We start from the raw sequence: 13,661 nt of genomic DNA, 5'->3' as shown, positions 1-13,661 counted from the left end.
AGGGAGGAAAACCATAAGAGACTTTTAACTACAGAGAACAAACTGAGGGTTGATGGAGGAGGTGGGCAGAGGATGGGTTATATGGGTGATAGGCCATAGGTGATAGGAGGGAACTTGTGATGAACACTGGGTGTTACATGTAAGTGATGAATCACTAAATTCTACTCTATACTACACTATAGGTAGTACTACCAATATTACACTATAGGTTAACTAACTAGAATTTAAAGAAAAACTTAAATTAAAAGTTATATGTAGATTTTGGAGGGGGTGGGTAGTGGCAATGGGGGTGCAGGAAGGGTCAGAGACTGAGCCCTTATGTTAGAGTAGTCTGCTAGTTAGGTTCTAACAGATACCTGGAGGCCAGCAACAAGGAAGTCATTGCCAGCTATCAGGAAAGTCAGAGGCCTGTCCTGGCAGCACTCCACAAGAAGCCAGATCAAATCAGACAGGCCCAAGATGTGGATGGCCAAATTAGGAAGAAAATTAGGAAGAAAAAGCTTGAAACCCTGCATTCCTGGCCCAAGTAGAATATTCCTAGTTAACAACTATAAATAAAGATAGAAACCCAGGGGTGCCTGGGTAGCTCGGTAGGTTAAGTGACTGACTTCGCTCAGGTCATGATCTCACCGCTCATGGGTTCCAGCCCTGCGTCAGGCTCTGTGCTGACAGCTCAGAGCCTGGAGCCTGCTTCAGATTCTGTGTCTCCATCACTCTCTGCCCCTCCCCCACTCACGCTCTGTCTCTTAAAAATGAATAAATGATAAAAAAAAAAAAAGATAGAAACCCAAACCCCAGGATGCAAAGCTCCCTCTTGAGCTCTCCTGCTCTTATCTTACGAATATACTTTTTGCTTTAATAAACTTTCCTGCTGTGTCACTCATGAACTGTGCTGTGTATCTGTCCTTGAATTCTTTCTTGAAACAAGACCAAGAAATTTCAGCGACCCTCCAGGACGGGCTGGGTCAAGGCAACACTTAAACCCCTGCATTGTTCAAGAGTCAACTGTACTAGAACATATCCCTGACCAACCTGCTGATTCAGAGGTCTTCTTCGTTGGAACTTCCTAGAAAATCACCTGGACCAAGGACTGCTGTAGTTGATTGGTCCTCAGTGCCTGGAGGGTAAAGCCCATGCATTTTCTCTTTGAATTCCTAATGTTATTGAAAAAATTATCTGACTTCCCCAAATTTCCACCCTTCATAGGGAAAACACATACCTAGATCCCTCACAAAGCTCTGTGTGGGTCATTGGCTTGGGACTGGGGGCACCATTCAATTCCTAATCAACAAGTACTTAATGATTAAGTGGGGAACTCACAATGAGACTGGTGCTGACACTAGAAAAACACCTTCCTTCCAAAGTTACCCTACCAGGCCCTCTGGTCCCTCCACACCATTCAATTCCTAATCAACAAGTACTTAATGATTAAGTGGGGAATTCACAATGAGACTGGCCGCTGACACTAGAAAAACACCTTCCTTCCAAAGTTACCCTACCAGGCCCTCTGGTCCCTCCGTGGGCTTCACTGCCTTGTAAACCTCAACAATGGCGTAAGTGTGATCATGACCTCTGAACCAGGAAGGCAGTTCAAGAAAAAAGCCTCCACTCACCTGAACATGGGCTGGCAGCAACCTTGTGGCCATTTCTCCCTTCCTGCCGCCCCTCCTGGAGAAGGCACCTGAAATGGAGAAAGAAACAGTGAGGTCTCTCCATCCTGTCTATACTCCCACCCTCCTTACGCCTGACTAAATTAGAAATCTCCACACACCGAGCACCCTACAGAGAGAAGCCAGAGGGAACAAGTAAGCCCAAGCATTCCTGAGTTAGAGGGTCCGTGAGCCTGGCCACCAAAACCAGGAGAGGCAGCAAGCATACTTCCAGCACATGAACAGAGTAAAGGGCAGTCATGCCGGGCTCCCTGAGATGTTCATTTAATGAGAAATAACATAAATATTCCCCACATCTGCATTTAAATATTTTGGGGCTGTACTATAATAATGTAATCATAATAAATATATTGTATCTAATGTAACATACAACTATACACCATGCACAACAAAGTACAATAATATGATAATTATAATAATTCTTCACATAACATTTGAAGGAAATTGGAGTCCTTTTCAGGAAGAACCAAGCAAAAATTAGTCCTCTCTTCTCTTCCTTGGGAATTGTGCTTCCTTTATGAAGAGTTATCAAACCTCCTTAAATATAAATGAAAACATTACCCATCCACCTTCCTCTCCCGGCTCCAAAACACCACAAGGCTCAAAAGAAAGAGCATCACTAGCTACAAATGAATTTAAAATTTAGAGAAAAGGGAAGGAACTCAGCAAAAGGTCAAAATTAATCTAAACAACAACGAAAAACGGAACAGTCAAATCACCAGAGGATTCCCTCTGGGAAAAGTGCCAAACAAGCATAGATGGCAAAAACTGATAAACACAAAATAAAGTTTAAACTCGGGGTGAGATGGGGGCGGGGGAGACCGAGGCCAGCGCTACCAGCAAAACCGGCCCCAGGATTCACGGACCCTGAAACAGAGCACAGCTTCCCGCAATCTCGGTTCTGGGGCCACTTCTCCAGGAGCCTTGCCCGAGGCTGCAGCTCAGGCAGTGACAGCTCCGATTTCCCGGGGTGGGAAGACACGCGAGTGGAGACCTCCCCGGGCAACGCCTCCTCTCCGGGCCGCGTTCACCTGCCGAGGCCGCCGCGGCTCAGACGCCCGGAGCCGGGACTCGTCTGGGACTCCCGCCACGGCCGGCCCTCAGCCCTGGCCCCGCCTCAAAAGCTGTACACCCCGGGCCAGCTCTCACCGGCAGCCACTACCTGAGCCCGCCGCGACGGGGACTCCAAGCGGCCGACCGCACTGGAGACAAGCAGAATACCTAGCCTGGGGACATTTTTCGCCGCCGCCGCCAGGCCGCCGGGCACAATCGCGCCTGCGCAGGAGAGAGCAAAGGGGTACCTCGCCTTAACCGCAGTGCTTTCCTTTCGAACTACATTTCCCAGACATCATCACAGCCTGCCGATCTACGGTGTCCGGAAAGGACCAATAGTCGTAAGGCTGAAGATAGTTTTTCTGCGAGCCTACGAAAGCTGAAGCCACATCTTTCTGCATCGCTAACCGCTTGTGTTCTCTGGCACCCTTTTGGGAAAAAGTGGGTATGTATTTTAAAAATGTGGAAAATTAGCCGCTCGCTGCTGCTTGTTCTTGGTTCCTGGAATGCAAAGATTTGGTTAGAGGCGAGGGTAGCTTTATTACCATACAGTTTGCAAACCCGGGAGTCTCAGTCTTGGTCTACAAACTGAAAGTACTCTCCAAGTTCTCTGCCCTTATCAAGGCTGGTCAGACCCAGGTCCCAAACTGCCACTTCAGGAGCAGAGTGACAAGCAGGATACAACTCGCTTTTCTGAGCAGCTTCAGGATGTGGCAGCCCGTTGAAGAACATGATAAGATGCGTGGCAGGGGTCTTTCCTGCGAATATTGCTGAATTTTGCACAGCCTTGTCACCTCAGGCTGTGCCCACTGGTTTTCTCTTCATCATTCGGCCTGATTAAAAGTCTAGTTTTTTCCCCAGAAAATGAGGGACCCCATCTTGTCTGTTAGCTGTCGCTGTGTAATTATTGGGGTCTGTTGTTCTTAACTGTGAAAATCCATTTTACAAACTTTTGAATTTTAAAAAAGTTATGTCTAAATTTCACAACCTAAAAAAGTTTTTTTTTCAGTTTTTTAAAATATTTATTTTTGAGAGAGAGAGACAGAATGTGAGCGGAGGAGGGGCAGGGAGAGAGAGACACAGAATTTAAAGCAGGCTCCAGGCTCTGAGCTGTCAGCACAGAGCCCGATGTGGGGCTCAAACCCACAAGCTGTGAAATCATTACCTGAGCCAAAGTCGGATGCTTAACCGACTGAGCCACCCAGGTGCCCTGGTTCTTGTCTTTTTCAAGGGAATGACACAGATACCAGGTAACTTCAGACATAAATGTTTTTAAATGTTTAAATATATGTGTTAAATATTTAATAGAGACTACCAGACAAATGGAAACATGATATATGACTTCCTAACTAGCCACAGAGTAATCTTAAACTATATTCGTTTAAGTCAATATTCTTTTTTAAATGTAAATTATTTGATTTATTTTTGTAATCAGATCCTCACAAAGTTGTCTTTTCACTGTCTTGTTAACATGAAATTGTACACAAAAGTTGATCACCTGGGGAACAATAATTGTATATTCAGTTTAACAGAAATATAGTTGGATAGTTGTCTTAAAATGCAAGATTTTGTCTGTTACATTGTCTTTCACCATGCAATCATATTATAAAATGCTTTAATTTCAAAATGAAAAATAACTTATGTTGTTGGAAAAAGCAAAGTGATCTACAGTATGTCTTCCCTGCAAGAGGGAATTTAGATTTACAATTAAGGGGAAAATATGTATCAGACTTCTGCAGGAGAGTCGTCAGCATACCTTATCCAGCCCTTACTCACAATCCTATTTTTAGCTTTGCAGAGACCTGGTAAGTATCTCTCCTGGGCAACCACACTTTCCACATCATGAAAGTACAGGTTCTCACATAATACATGATGATAGAAAATGAAATACAGTAAAGTAGATTTCTGAATTTCAGTTCTGAGTCTCCTTGTCAATACCAGTAGATAAGTGTGTGGGCAGTAACACTACTCCAAGAGATACAGCAAAAAATGTACTTGACGGTTTGGAAGTTAAGCAGCCAACAGCTAAAGTGGTGATTCTATCTTTGGCCAATGTCTCTCTGAACAGAGGTCTGTGGTCTGGGCCACTGGTGCCTTGGGTCCTGGTAGAAAAGCCCTCCTTTTGGTGGATGTTTTCACTCTCCCCAAGACACTCAACGCTGAGCCAGCATTATCTCCCAAGGTGTCAGGTCCCAGACTCCAAAAACCGAAAGTTCACTGGGCCCGAAGGTTCGGGCAGTGCTGGTGAGTGGGGCTCATACCCTGGGGAACAAAGTGGCTTCGTGCAAGCCCCGTTTTCCTCCCCACCTAGAGCATCCTGGCACCCTGGGTCTACATCTCCACTCAGAGAAGAGGCTGGTGCCGAGGCTTGGGACACAGGCTAGATGCGTGGGGAAGGAAGAAACTTCCTGAGCTGGCTGACAGAGAGCAGGGCTGTGGGTCCCATTCCGCTATCCTGACCAGGGCCTGCAGCCACACAACAATCTAATTAAGAATTTAAAAAACACCAGGGCACCTGGGTGGCTCAGTAAGTTAAACGTCTGACTTCGGCTCAGGTCATGATCTTGCAGTTGGCGAGTTCGAGCCCCACATTGGGCTCTGTGCTGACAGTCGGAGCCTGGAGTCTTCTTCGGATTTTGTGCCTCCCTCTCTCTCTCTGCCCCTCCCCTGCTCACACTCTGTCTCTCTCCCTCAAAATAAATAAACATTTTTAAAAAAGAATTAAAAAACATTATTTCAAAAAAGTTAAGTGGAAAAACCTGTTGTCTAACATATGAATTGAAAATAACAAGAGTCACATTGTGGTTCTTCCCTGCCCTCCCCTCCCCCCAATTTTTTTTTCCTATCTCTATCTACTGCAAGGCCTAGAATAACAATCCAATGGCAATAAAATAAATTATGGACTCTAAATTAGCATTTAATGGGAAAGGGTTCCTTTAGAGAAACAGCTGATTACAAGGACAAGGCAGGGAATACCCAAGGGAAGTTTGGTGCCTGAAAGCAGGGAAGCTATCTGAGATGATTGGGTCATATCAGAAGGACACAAGAGCCAACCTTGCAGGGATTCTGCTGGACAAAGTGGAACAATTTGAAGATCAAAAAGGGTAAAAACTTCAGTGGATTGAAATGCATCCAGTGCTGTAAAAATCTGCACTTCTGCTTCTGGCTAAGACACAGCAAAAAAGACTGGACTTACCCTTCTGCCTGAAAAAAAAAAAAAAAAAACAGCAACAATAACAAACACAGGCAAAATATATGAAATAATATTTTCTAGACACAAGACAGGAGGCGACAAAGGACATTGGTACGATTGTCTAAGCTTACTGCTTTGACGGTTTTCAGGTCAAGGCACAAAAAAGGCATTTGCAAAATCCAATATCCATTCCTGATTTAAAACTCTTCGTCAAACTAAAAACACAATGGTGCTTTTTCATCTGTTGGCAGTAGGCTATTTAGTGGTAGGTTTTGCAGTTAATATCCTACTTGGTGGTAAAAGTGGAAATGTTTTTTCCTCTAAGTTCAGGAAAAATGCAGGGATGTTCGCTTCTATTCATTATTTTAGTGAAGATGCTAGTCTGTGCTATAAGGCAAGAAAAAGAAAGAAAAACACCTAGATTGGTAAGGAAGAAGTACAACTACCTTTATTTGCAACCAACACAATCTTCTATCTAGGGAAATCTTTTTTTTTAAGTGATTTTATTTTTAATCTCTACATCCAACATGGGGCTTAAATTTACAATTCCAAGATCGAGAGTCAGTAGCATGCTCTACTGGCTGAGCCACCCAGGTGCCCCTTGTGTGTTCCTTTAAACATAGTATACAAGAAAAGGCAAAACTGTAAGGGACAGAAGTCAAATCAGTTGCTCCCTCATGTAGGGAGTAGTAGGAGGAAAGGAATGACTGTAAAGAAGCACAAGAAAACTTTTTATGGTGATGTGAATGTTCTATAGCTTTTTTTTTAAGTTTATTTTGAGAGAGAGAGAGCATGAGTGGGGTAGGAGCAGAGAGAGAAAGAGAGTGAGAGAATTCCAAGCAGGCTCCACGCTATCAACACAGAGCTGATGCAGCACTCAAACTCATGAACCACGAGATCATCACCTGAGCTGAGACAGAGTTGGAGGCTTAACTGACTGAGCCACCCAGGCACCCCTATTTTTCTAATAGTGACGTGATTATGTATTTGCCAAAAAATCAACACACTGTATATCTAAAAAGGGTGTATTTTACTATAGGTAACTTGTGCTTCAAAAAACCTGAATTTCAGAAAAAGAACACCTGGGGAAAAACCAATTAATGTAATCGCCCATCTTAAAAGATCAAAGGGGAAAAAAATCACAAAGTCCTATACATAGATGCAAAAGTGTCATGGAATTCAACATTCATTCACAATAAAAATTTGCAGGGGCACCTCAGTCTGTTGAGTTTCCAACATTGGCTCAGGTCATGATCTCACAGTTCTTGAATTCAAGCCCCATGTTGGGCTCTGTGCTGACAGCTTGCTCAGAGCCTGGAGCCTGCTTCGGATTCTGTGTCTCCCTCTCTCTCTCTCTCTCTCTCTCTCTCTCTCTGCCCCTCCCCCACTTTCACTCTGTCTCTCTCTTTCTCAAAAATAAACATCAAAAAAATTAAAAAAAAAAAACATTAGACAAAGTCAGCCATTACCCCCACAACTATTTTTCTTGCTGAAAGATCTTATAAGAAATAAATTATTTGGTTAGTACACTCAGGTGCAATAAAAGTTTTGTATTTAATGTTGATAACCAAAAGACATACCTGTTTTGAATAAACCAACAAACTGAAACTAGCTTTAACACCAAATACTTTTCCCAGATCACATGAACCTGAAATTCCTGTGCATTAGTTTCTATTATATTTTTGAGAGTTTTTTATGACTAGTAAGTTTATGTCAGTGGTTATGTATTTAAATCATTAAAAGACAAGTCTAACACAAATTAACTTTAATAATATCATCTAGAGGTAGAAAATACCGCACATCTACAACACACATATAGAGACACACATAAACATGCAGACAGACGTAAACAGAGATTTTCAAGCTTCTGTTTTACTGGTTATAAAAGAAGTTGGATCTCAGTTGTTTTTCTGGCAGATGGAATAAGTCAAAGCCACCTGCTCAGATGGCTAAAGCTCTTTCAAATGAATTTCCCCCGTTTATTTTTCTTCCGATAAGAATTACCTTCCCAAAGTTTGTGCTTTGATCTTTACCTCTTAAGGACACAGGGAAAGAATGCAAGTTACAAGCCTATTAAGATAAATAGGGGAGGCTTGGGGATGGGTACAAAAGGATAGGTGAGCTTTGAACTGCCTCTGGAGCCACATCTCCAGATTTGCAAGGATCTGTGAGGTAAAAACAGTTGCTTTTGGGGCCCCTGGGTGGTTCAGTCGGTTAAGTGTCTGACAGCTCTCGGTTAGTGAGTTCAAGCCCCACGTTGGACTCTGTGCTGACAGTGCAGAGCCTGCTTGGGATTCTCTCTCTTCCTCTCTCTCCCTGCGCCTCCCCTATTCTCTCTCTCTCTCAAAATAATAAATAAACCTTTTTAAAAAACTAAAAGAAAAAACAGTTGCTCTCAACTCCCCCCAAGAATTGCCTTGTAGCCTAAATGACGTCATAAGTTGACTCACCCACTCAATTGCATTATTTTCTATTTACTTAGGGGGAAAGTCCTAAAAAGATTTCTATCGGGCTTTGAGTGTCAGCTTCCAATGTGGCCAAATTTCTGATCATAGAGTTATTAAGCCCTTTTAAGTACCTTGTCAGGTTTCAGCTTGGACAAGCAGTAAATATTGCTGGCAGCCTTCAACAACCCCATGGACCCAGGAGGCATCCTCAAAGAGGGTGCAAAAGATATTATCTTCGCAAGATCCAGAGCCATTCACAAAGATCAATAACCAGTGCCCTGGATTTGGAAAGGTAAAGGACAATGTGAAATTTTATTTGTTTCTCCCTATTGGGTACTACAGACAGATCTAGGACAGCTGATTCTGGTACAAATCCTCACCCGTAGCTGGCTTCTGCCAGTTTTCTCAGGACCCCAACTGTTGGCTCTGAGTGGGGTTTTAAATAGAGGATGTGGGGCGTTTGGGTGGTTCAGTCGGTTAAGCCTCGGGCTCTTGATCTCAGCTCAGGTCATGATCTTGAAGGTCATGAGATCAAACCCAGTGACGGGCTCCATGATAACAGCATAGAACTGCTTGGGATTCTCTCTCTCCCTCTCTCTCTGCCCCCACACTTGCTTTCTGTCTTTCTCAAAACAAATAAAATTTAAAAAATAGTTAAAAAAAAAAGTAGAGGATGTAACTCAGCAGAGTTTACCAGAATTGGGCAAAATATTTCATTGATTTTAATTTTATTTTTTCCTTGGATGTTTAAGGGAATAACATAGCAGTAGGCCAGAAAAATCCCTGAGTCCTATCAGCTCTGAGAGGGACCCATACAGGGGCCATCCTTTGGAGATGGATATGGGGATGTCCATAAGGCCACTAACTTGGTGGACTTTTGTTTATGGTCTTATAAAGACAATTCAGACTGAAGATTACTAGAATTGAGTACTCACATAAAGGAGGGTGAAGGTGAGCCGTAGGAGTCTTGTGGTTTAGGTCTTTTGTTTTAGGGATGTCTTATATCTTCAATGTTTCATTAGCCTTTGGCAAGAAATCTTTTAATGAAGCTACATAGGAATTTTGAAGCCCTTTGGAGCCTTCTGCTTGCCAATTAAAATAGCCATCCCATTCTGTTTGTTGATTCGGGAACCCTTGCTTTCAAGCACATTTCATTTATTTATTTATTTATTTATTTATTTATTTATTTATTTATTTTGAGAGAGAGAGAGAAGGCAGGGGAGGGGCAGAGGGACAGAGAGTTAGAGAATCCCAAGCAGGCTCTATGCCCAGTGCAGAGACTGACACAGGGCTTGATCTCACAACTGTGAGATCATGACCTGAGCCAAAATCCAACCTACTGAGCCACCCAGGCGCCCCTCAAGTGCATTTCTTAAAATGAACTTATCAGATTGAACATTCCTCATAAAGCCCATTGTCATTCTAGGTTGTAATTTTCCCTGAGGGCTGGCAGCAGTTTGGTGGGACCCTTAGCCACAAACTTAGTTCAACCCATGTTTCTGTCTAGTCATATTTTGGGATTCCCCACTTTGACAGCTACCAAGCCAGGTTCTTGGGACACAAAATTCTAGGTTTTCTTTAGTAAGATTTTTGGCCATTTTTATAGATATATAGAGCTTGTGGGACCTTAGTTCTTAAGCAGGTGTCCTGGAAGGTGGCATGCTTAACTCTTTAGAATTTTAAGGATCCCATTTCTTTGACTAAGCCTTTGGGTCTCTCAGAGCCAAACTGATACCTAAGAGGGAGGTGGCGTAGGGTAAAAGATTGTGTGGTAGTTATCAATGTACCTCATCACACGGAAATTTCTTGAGGTTGGTGGGTGACCTAGTCTTCCTCTAACCCATTCCAAGAAACAGTAATATTGCTACCATAGCCAGGATTTAAGCCCAGGAATCAAGGGGTAGAAACAGAGGCATCACTCACTAATACCCCTAGTGACCCACCAGCAAAATTTTTGCCTCCTGTTCCCACAACCACATGTTCTGCTGGCCCAGAGGTCTTAGTTCCAGAGAGTGGGAGGCTTCCACCTGGAGACATAGCAATAATTCCACTGAACTATGGCCACTTTGGAATCCTCATGCCTCTGAATCAACAGAGAGTCACCATGCTGGCTGAGGTGATTGATCCTGAGTACCTCAGGGAAAATGGACAGCTGCTCCACAGTGGAGAAGAGGAGGACTACATTTGGAATACAGGTGACCCCTTAGGATGTCTTTAGTATTGCCATGCCCTGTGATTAAAGTCACAGGGACTTTAATGGAAAACTACAACAACGCAGTTCAAACAGAACTGCTAATGGCTTTTAGTATTTATGTGACAGGATATTAAGGAGAAGCATAAACATCACTCAAAAACATTACCTCCTTGGGGCGCCTGGGTGGCTCAGCTGGTTGAGTCCCCAACATGGTCCCAGGGTCGTGGGATTGACTCCCAAGTTGGGCTCTGCACTGAGCATAGAGCCTGCTTGGAATTCTCTCTCTCCCTCTTACCCTCTGCTCCTTTCCTCTGCTCACACTTTTTCTCACTGTAAAACAACAAAATAAATAAACAAGTACACTGGGGCACCTGGATGGCTCAGTCAGTTAAGTGTCCAACTCTTCAATTTGGCTCAGGTCAGGATCTCACGGTTTGTGAAATGGAGCCCTGCGTCAGGCTCTGTACTGTCAACACAGAGCCTGCTTGGGATTCTCTGTCCCTGTCTCTCTCTCTCTCTCTCTCTGCCCCTCCTCCACTCATGCTCTCTCCCCCCTCTCTCAAAAATAAATAAATACGGGCACCTGGGTGGCTCAGCTGGTTAAGCATCTGACTTTGGCTCAGATCATGATCTTGTAGTTCATGAGTTCGAGCCCCGCATTGGGCTCTATGCTGACAGTGAAGAGCCTACTTGGGATTCTCTCTCTCTCTCTCTCTCTCTCTCTCTCTCTCTCTGCCCCTCCCCCACTTGTGCACTCTCTCAAAATAATAAATAAACCTTAAAAAAAATTACTACATCAACAAATAATATCACATGTGGCCCCTGTCATTGTCCCTAAAAAAAATTAAATAAATAAACAAACACACTTTTTTTTAAAATAAAAAATAAAACTATTACCTCCTCTTCTGGGGAAGGGGTTAGGGAGTTTTTGCTTACATACAAGATAGTTGTATCATGTTAGGTGGAAGTATGACCTTGTTATTGCCTTTATATAGAGCTTAAGTATGGCTTAGGGTGATGCATATTGGTACCAAGTAGACAAGGGGTGATGTTGGTGATGTTTAATTTTGTATGTCAACTTAACTAGGCCACAGGATGCCCAGATATCTGCTCAAACATTATTCTGAGTATGTCTGTGAAAGTGTCTCCGTATGAGATTCACATTTGAACTGGTAGACTGAGTAAAGCAGATTGCCCTCCATAATGTAGGTGGGCCTCATCCAATCAGTTGAAGGCCTGTAGAGAACAAAAAGTTTGACCCTCCCAGGAGGGAGCTTCTGACTTCCTTGAGCTGGGACGTTGGTCTTTTGCTGTTGGACTTGAATTGAAACATCAGCCCTTTTTGGATCTTAAGCCTCCTGGCCTTCTGTCTAGAACTCATGCCATGGGCGCTATAAGTTCTGAGACCTCAGACTACATATAATATATATATATATTTCTCTGCAGGACACCAAATAATACAGTAGTTAATCATATCTGCAAATGATGAGTGTATTTTTAATTCAGTCATGCTTGTTTTTTCTTGCACTGACTAATGCCCCTCAGAGGGAATGATAATTGGAATTACTGTCTTGTTCTGATTTTAAAAGAAATAAGTACCCAAAATGACTCATCACCAAGTACAATATTTTCTGTTGGCTTTTGGTAGCTAGCTTCTTCAGGCTAAAGAAGATCCCTAGATTACTAAGTTTTTAAAATCATGAATGAATATTGGATGTTATCAAATGCTCTCTCTGCATCCATTTAGATAATCCTGTTTTTTTTTTTCTTTAATCTGTTAATGCAGTGAATTACATTAATAAATTTTAAGTCGTTAATCTGCTAACATGCCTTTTTGGGACAAACCAGACATGCTTATGATGTTTTTAAGTATTTCAGTTCACAAATGTTTTGACTAGGATTTTGGTGTCTATGCTCCTTAGTTTGGCTGAAAATTGTATTTCTTGTTCTAGCTATGTTTTTTAGCCTCATAAAATGAAAAGCTTTTCTTTTTTCTGCTCTGACAATTTTTTGTGAAGAAATATGTTCTGCTACAACACATGATTTTGTATTGCAGATCAACGCAGTGTTATTTTTTTTCCATGTTTACTTATTCATTTGGAGAGAGACAGCATGCACAAGAGCACAAGAGCACAAGAGCAGGGCAGGGGCAGAGAGAGAGGGAGAGAGAATCCCAAGAATTTGTCAGCACAGAGCCTGATATGGGGCTCGAACTCATGAACCATGAGATCATGACCTGAGCTGAAATCAAGAGTCAGACGCTTAACTGACTGAGCCACCCAGACTCCCTGTGGCCCACAGACTGGCTCACCCCCTATGGAAAGTTTCTTGGTTCATCTGAGATTTTCCCCCCAGAACATTAATATTTTATACTTCAGGTAAGAGGATCTGAATGCAGGTAAACCAACAGAGCTGAGAGCAGTCCACCTGGGAACAGGACTGATCCTGACACCACTGTCTCTCTCAGCTCAGTGTGACCACCTGCTCTCACTCTGAAATGCTTTTGTGTGGTCTTCATAACTCAGTGACATGAACCCTTCATCATATTTCCTTTATCCAAGTTTCTTGCCCCTTTTTATTTAATATTTATTTTTGGGAGAGCACAAGTGAGGGAGGGGCAGAGAGAGAGGGGACCGAGGATCTGAAGCAGGCTTCTCACTGACAGGCTGACAGCACAGAGCCTGATGTGGGACTTGAACCCATGAACCATGAGATCATGACCTGAGCCAAAGTTGAAACTTAACCGACTGAGCCACCCAGGCGCCCTGCACCTTTCTTTTTTTTTTTTTTTTTAATTTTTTCTGTATCTCCCTCTTTCTTCCCCTCCCCCACTCACACTCTGTCTCTCTCTCTCAAAAATGAATAAACATTAAAAATTTTTTTAATAAAAAAATAAAAGTGAAATATGAAATTATCATATGATCCAACAATTCTACTGTTAGGTATATGCCCAAGAAAACTGAAATATATTGTATTAGTCAGGGTTCTCCACAAAAACAGAACCAATTTGTGTGTGTGTGTGTGTGTGTGTGTGTGTGTGTGTGTGTGTTGTGTGGAGAGAGAGAGAGAGAGAGAGATTGAGAAAGATTTACTTTAAGGAATGG

The 13,661-nt window shown here is 42.8% G+C and overlaps 1 protein-coding gene and 1 pseudogene across 3 annotated transcripts in view; both read right to left on the bottom strand.

Moving 5' to 3' along the window:
• LOC132681695 (uncharacterized) overlaps window positions 1–3,090 on the bottom strand; it is a 44,273-nt gene extending 41,183 nt beyond the window's left edge. For 2 of the 3 annotated variants that reach the window (XM_060636384.3, XM_060636385.3), the window contains exons 1-2: window positions 2,833–3,087; window positions 1,614–1,681 (exon numbers count right to left, since the gene is read on the bottom strand). In XM_060636384.3, coding sequence (XP_060492367.1) covers window positions 1,614–1,646 — 33 coding nt within the window. In that variant the 5' untranslated portion in view covers window positions 1,647–1,681; window positions 2,833–3,087. Of the gene's footprint in view, window positions 1–1,613; window positions 1,682–2,832 lie in introns of all 3 variants that reach the window. The other variant, XM_078451913.2, reaches the window with a different exon arrangement.
• Window positions 3,091–3,155: 65 nt separating this feature from the next.
• Window positions 3,156–4,890, bottom strand: LOC132680467 (transmembrane protein 243 pseudogene; annotated as a pseudogene).
• Between the last annotated feature and the right edge of the window lie 8,771 nt (window positions 4,891–13,661).

This window comes from Panthera onca, chromosome A1 (genome assembly GCF_046562875.1).
Source record: "Panthera onca isolate mPanOnc1 chromosome A1, mPanOnc1 haplotype 2, whole genome shotgun sequence".
NCBI lineage: Eukaryota > Metazoa > Chordata > Mammalia > Carnivora > Felidae > Panthera > Panthera onca.
This window is presented reverse-complemented; position numbering and strand designations above follow the sequence as displayed.